At 45.8% G+C, this 6,116-nt stretch overlaps 1 protein-coding gene across 3 annotated transcripts; it reads left to right on the plus strand.

Annotated features, from left to right (window-relative positions):
- The first annotated feature begins 202 nt into the window (after positions 1-202).
- xrcc2 (X-ray repair complementing defective repair in Chinese hamster cells 2) lies at positions 203-4,404 on the plus strand. Of its 3 annotated transcripts, none has more exons than XM_066688249.1 (3): positions 203-344; positions 794-875; positions 2,899-4,404. In XM_066688249.1, the coding sequence occupies exons 1-3, from the start codon at positions 306-308 to the stop codon at positions 3,651-3,653; spliced, it is 876 nt and encodes a 291-aa protein (XP_066544346.1). In that variant the 5' UTR covers positions 203-305; the 3' UTR covers positions 3,654-4,404. The 3 variants fall into 3 exon arrangements, with proteins under 3 accessions (XP_066544346.1, XP_066544354.1, XP_066544362.1); XM_066688257.1 differs by having other exon boundaries at positions 218-344; positions 698-875; XM_066688265.1 differs by having other exon boundaries at positions 243-344; positions 695-875.
- Positions 4,405-6,116: the final 1,712 nt, after the last annotated feature.

Raw genomic sequence — 6,116 nt, forward strand, 5'->3', positions numbered from 1 at the left:
GCATAGCACTTGGGACATTTGGTCAGGGATAGTGGAAGAATAATTTTACAACGCAGATAATAATATGAATAATACCCCCCGAATAAATACAAGCTTCAGTTTATGAAGAAATAGGCAGAAACATACATGTATCATTGCAATAACAAACCTCGCCTATTTAAAAGGCGATGCTGTGCGCGTATATTGGCGGGTATACGGTAACCCTGTGGCGGCGCTGCCAGGAGGAAGCGGGAGCGGCGGACACCGAGGCGGAAGGGAAGGCGCTGCTCGGCGGGCTGTGCCGCTGCTGGGGCGCGTTGTGCTGGATGGCGCTGCACGGCGGCCCGGCGGAGTCGGGAGCGCAGGTAAACACTGTGCAAGGCGGACCGCAGTGAAAGCAGGCAGAAGTGGCCCGTGTTGCATTGCATTAGGAAAACGAGGGCGTTGCGCTTTCAGTTTAGATGGGTTGCAGTAATTACAATAAATACGAAGTAATGAGAAGACTTTGAAAATGAAAGTTAGCCATTTAAAAAAATAATAATGAATACGTGGATTTATTTAGAGCACGACCATGGCGTCCTCAGTGCTGGTGTCGATGTGGCAGTGGTCGTTTCCGACACTGACTGTGTAGCAATGTAATAATTGCTATAACGTAATATTTGCTAACACACAGCAAATATTACGTAATAGCAAATATCACAACCTTGTGTGTCAGCAGGCATTGTGGGAGGTCGGGCCTTTAATGATGTCTATCTTGCTCCTGACGTCATGTCTGTGCTGCCTTTGATCGTGCCGCCTGTTTCCGGCCGCCCAGCTGCTCGCGCGCCTGGAAGGCCGGCGTTCCCTGAAGGACCTCGAGCTCCGCTTGTTCGCTGAGGAAGGAGGTCCAGCGCAGGGTAAGACCATAAGGAGGAACATTAAGTACTTAAGCAATTAGACCATTACTTAATTTGTTCTAATTAAATACTTCTCTGCAGGCTGTCCTTGATGTTGTAGGTGGTGCACCTTGAATTTAGGTCAGGTGCCGAGTGGGCTGGGATGAAAACCAGCGGACACTGGTTCTCCAGGACCGGGGTTGGGAAGCTCTGCTCCAAACCATGTGATTACAGAGACTAATCTAATTGATAACAGAACTAGGTAATGAAGTAACTGAGGTATCAAGTCAGAACAAAGACCAGAAGACACTGTGGCCCTCGGGGAGCTGGAGATGAGACCCCCTGAGATGGATGGTGTCCAACACCTGTTTGAAGGCCCCACCAGCACCAGTCAGGGTTACTGATCCAACCCAGGGCTCTGATCATTGCTTTTAAAATCAGCGCTGCTTCACAATTCATGTCACTCAGTGTAGTCGCACAGAGTTTAAACTAAATGAAGATGTGTTACTGTATTGCACACAACACACAGCAAAATACTGATATCTGAACATACAATGGAGACGTGGCTTGGGTCAGAAGCACGGACTGGTAATGCGGGCCTCTGAACAGCTTTGAGAAACACTGGCTATATAATGTTGTTTCACAAAATGGTGATTCAGCTGCTGGGACAGTGTTTTCTGGCAGGGGTAAAGATCTGTGACAGACGCCAGCAGTTGAGGAACAGCTACAGGAGTTGGTGTTGATTATTCAGTGACGTGGGAAGACATTAGGTTAGCAATTCCAGTCCTTGAGGTTTTATACTGCCTTTTTCAATTAGCAACTGAGTAAGACCTGGAACAAGCAAGTGCTTTTGATTTATGGTCTAGGCCTTTTTCAGAACATTTTGTTGTAATTGTGCCTTTCAGCGAGATGAGAACCATCCCCCGGCCACGTAGAGACGTTGAGCCGCTGCAGCTTTTATCAGAAGTGTGAATCCAGTGAAAAGTGCCTCTTATCTGAGCGGCCGAGTCTCCTCTGTGTGGTACCAGGAGATATACACCGCAGGCCAGACTGCCTATCGCTTACTGGAGATTGAAGTGTAGATATATGCTAGCTGTAGAGAGCAGGGACAGTAATGCCTACAGTGACACTTGTTGTATGAGAATCCTTTTCTTATTTTTTATTCCCGGAATATGAGTGTATGTGTCGTATGATTGAAAATTAAAAACTAGGCAATGAAAGAGAAGGGCTCAAATCTACCTGGGCTCGTTTGTCACTTTCTAATTTCGCTGCTCTCTTGATCTGAAATCATAAGTCTATAAAAACCAGGAAGTGTGTCTTTTGTGCATGCATATTTTATCGTTATTTTATTTATTCGGTGTTAATGACTGTCGCTGGTGTCATTTGTCCCACTGTTTATTCTTGTGAGGCAACTACAAAAAATCCACAGTACATCTAAAACAATCTTCAGAAAAGTAATCAGCATCGGTAGGCTGGTGTTAAATATGAATCAGGTGTTAAACAGAGACACAAACAGAAAAATTAACGTCTTGGAACATTTTATTATTGCATTTTCATTCAGCTCTTTGACACAGTATGTGTTAACTATGTATTGGTAACAAGCACAAAGATAGTGGTGACAATGAATTTCACACCGATGACTGATGAGAGACAGGAAGAGAAGGCGAGGTAGATATGGGAGAGAGAAAGAGATGGGAAGAGAGAGAAGGAGGTGGATGGAAGCTAAGAGATAAGAACATAAGAAAGTGTCAAATCGAGAGGAGGCCATTCGCCCCATCGTGCTTGTTTGTTATCCATTAATAACTAAGTGATCCAAGGATCCTATCCAGTCTATTATTAAATGTTCCCAAATTGTCTCTTCAACCACATCACTGGGGAGTTTGTTCAGATTGTGACGCCTCTCTGTGGAAAGTGAGGAGTCCATAGATAGGAGGATGGAGCGAGGGACACAGAGAATGACGGATGTAGATGGGCAGAGCAGGTTAGAGAAGAAGGCAGTGGGTGAGAACGAGGAAAGTGACTGAATCTACCTTCCTGCTCGCAGGCGACGTGGTGGAGTTCTTCGGCACCGAGGGGACGGGGAAGACGGAAATGCTGTACCACCTGGTGGCTCGCTGTATCCTCCCAGCCGAGCACGGGGGCCTGGAGGCCGAGGTGGTGTTCGTCGACACCGACTTCCACTTCGACATGCTGCGGCTGGTGGCTGTCCTGGAGCACCGGCTGCCCCGGAGCTCGGAGGAGGCCCTGCGGAGCTGCCTGCACCGCCTCTTTGTGGCCCACTGCGGCGGCACCGCACAGCTGCTCCTCACGCTGCACTACCTCGAGGGCCTGTTCTGCAGCCGGCCGACGCTCTCCCTCCTCGTCCTGGACAGCGTGTCGACCTTCTACTGGACGGATCGCGGGGGAGGGGAGGGTGTGGCGAGCCAGGAGTTGGGCCTGAGGAAGTGCGCCGAGCTCCTGCAGAGGCTGCTGAGGGACTACCGCCTGGTCCTCGTCGCTACCACCCAGGCCATCATGAGGAACTACCCCGCGGCCGACTCATGTGGGGCGGCAGACGGCTCCTCCTCCTCCTCCTCCTCTTCTTCCTGGAGAGGCTGGCACTCCACGGACACTGATTACTCCAAGCCCTACCTGTGCAGAGCCTGGCAGAAGATGGTCACGCACAGGCTGGTGTTCTCTAGAGCGGATGCTGGGCAGGATGGCAGGCAGGTCTTCTCCATTGTGTCCTCCAGCCTGAGGAGCAAAAGCACGCAGAGGAGCGCCTTCTACGTGGGGGAGGGTGGCGTCCAATTTTTGTAATCCAGCGAGTAAGGAGTGTGTGTGAGTGTGTGTTACACATCTTCTCTCTGCGTATTTAAAGCCATAAACACAGCGATCGGGTTAATTACTCGGCCAGCTTCCCCTTTTTGAAAACCATGCTGTGAGTGTCATATGATGATAAAGATGTTTTTTGTTTATTTGCAACGGCTGAGGCGTTTCCTGTGAACATCTTGCATTTAAGAAGTCCTGAAGGCTGAATTTATTTTTACAAACCCGTACAGTTAAGGTGGTCGGAGGCGCCTGACCAAAGACCTTGAGATCTGAGAAAGCATTGCATGAATGTTTCCAGACAACAAACCAAAACTAGCACAGGAAAAGAGATGACACATAGGTAACGCTTTTCGTCTTTTCATTTGCTTAACATTTTTTTGCATAACTTTATATGTTGAATGGTAATCTGGAAGAGAGGGACTCGGAAAGCTTTGACCGGGGGTTCAAGCCATACACTGGGGGGAACCGCATGGTCTTAAATGGCTTCTCGGGATTTGTTCAGAGATTTGCATTGGTCTGCACAATGTTTTCCAAATTAGTGACATCAATCTTTAAGATTTTTCTTTTGTACTCTACTGTCGTCTTCATCTGCAAATAATTATTTTGAATTTATTTCTTCACTTTCCTGAAATATTCTTTCCTCTTCCTTCGTGATGACAGAGAAACAATGTGTTCTTCCCATTCTTCTTCCAGCATGTACTAATGATGTAAATATTAAATAAAGTGTGTCTTTTTTACATTCCTGGTTTGAATTGCTTCATCGTTGGCCTTTGTTTGGGTGAGCTGTTGCGTTGAATCTGTTGTTGATCAATGAGACCTTTACCCACAAGTCATCTTCCTGAGGATACGGCCTGACAGTGAAGAATGCAGTGACTCTGTGCTTTCTGGAGAATCTCTCAATGCATCTGCAGGATGATGCAAAGCCTTATCAGCAACACTTTTGCCTGTCTTTCTTTTCGCTTACTGATCTCTCCAGAAGATGGGAGACTTTTCAGTCACTTGTGTTTGTGACAATGACAATGAAATGCCTTGCATGTATGTGTACTCTTCCCATCTCTCAAAATAAAGTGAAAACAGATGTTAAAAATACCCAGTCTACGAGTACAAGGCCCCCACGTTAAAAGAGCTGTCACCCATATATATTTATACTGATGATGTACTGCCGACAGAAGACTACATTAAAGCTACATGTTGTGATTCGAGGCAGTGAATTTTTATTGCAAAGCACTCTTGTGTTGCTGGGCTATGAAATGGCCTGTTGTGAGACCCGCCTCTAAAAGTGGGCTTCTTTATTCATGCAGATTTGGTATGTACATGACCAGATCATTTATCATCGGCGGTCTTGGCTGGAGACCACAAGCCTTGGGGGGCTTTAATCCCTCAGGACTGTCTGGGCTGCACATGGCCTCAGCTGACCCGTCTTCCCCCCGGGGGGACACTCTGAGTGGATGTTCTGGAATATAATTTTTTCTTCTTTGTCAGGAATACCCCACTGCGTAAGAGTGTGTGAGCAAAGCACGTACATCATTCCTGTCCTTTCTGTTATTCTCCCACAGTTGAAAACTCCGATTTTGGGTGTTCAAGCAGTGTTTGTAAAGCATAGCGCTTCTCCACAATAGTAAATGACTGCTTTATTTATTTATTGTTGTTATTATTGTATGTTTTTCGGTCAGCATTGTTTTTTCTGGCTTCGAGAGTGCTTTCCCAATTACAGCAACATAGTTTCTTCATCAGAATGACAGTAATGTTGTTGACAAATAGGTGTCACATCCACTACAGCAAACAAAACTCATCTGATGAAATAGAGCTGTACTGAGGCCTGGACCCACTCAAAACTAAAACTGAAACTATAACCTTGCGCACCGTTGTGTTTTAATTCTTACACTCTGGAAAGTGACTTCCGGCTACACATGAAACCGTGAAAGGGTACAAGTGTGTAATTTGTGATGTGTAGGTAGGTCAAAGATTTGATTTGGTCCAGACCTAAGAAGAAAAATCAAGCAAGTGCTGCCCCAAATCTGAGAGTATAGTAATAGATTAATAAACATGGGTTTAAAGCCACGTTGAGGACAAGAATGATCCACTTTGTGATTAATGTTAAGAATGCACTGCAGGAAGAACGACGGAGGTATATTTTCAGGAGCAAGATTCACCAGAGATTTGCATTATCCACCATTATCAAACCCAATCATGATACAATTGAAACAAAGAGTAATGGTCCCCAACCATAAAGTCAGGGGCCCCTTGGGGTTGTTAGGGAAGGTCCAAGGGGTCCCCAGAAAAACATGAAATCTCCCACTTAAGATTTTCATATAATAATAATCTCAATGTTTTATTATGTTGCATTAATAAAGTAGAACCGTTCTAGGGGAAAAAAGCTTATGGTGAATCTTGAGACTTGTAGTTCTGATGAAGATTTATAATATATGTCAAGCAACTTTAATGTTTAAA

Source organism: Amia ocellicauda, chromosome 2, assembly GCF_036373705.1.
Source record: "Amia ocellicauda isolate fAmiCal2 chromosome 2, fAmiCal2.hap1, whole genome shotgun sequence".
Lineage (NCBI taxonomy): Eukaryota > Metazoa > Chordata > Actinopteri > Amiiformes > Amiidae > Amia > Amia ocellicauda.

Excerpts from the sequence above, each read along its gene's own strand:
- xrcc2 (XM_066688249.1), top strand. The coding sequence starts at position 306 with ATGGCGCTGCACGGCGGCCCGGCGGAGTCGGGAGCGCAG. Across the intron at positions 345-793 it reads CGGCGGAGTCGGGAGCGCAG|CTGCTCGCGCGCCTGGAAGG; the intron begins GTAAACACTGTG and ends CCGGCCGCCCAG. Across the intron at positions 876-2,898 it reads GGAAGGAGGTCCAGCGCAGG|GCGACGTGGTGGAGTTCTTC; the intron begins GTAAGACCATAA and ends TCCTGCTCGCAG.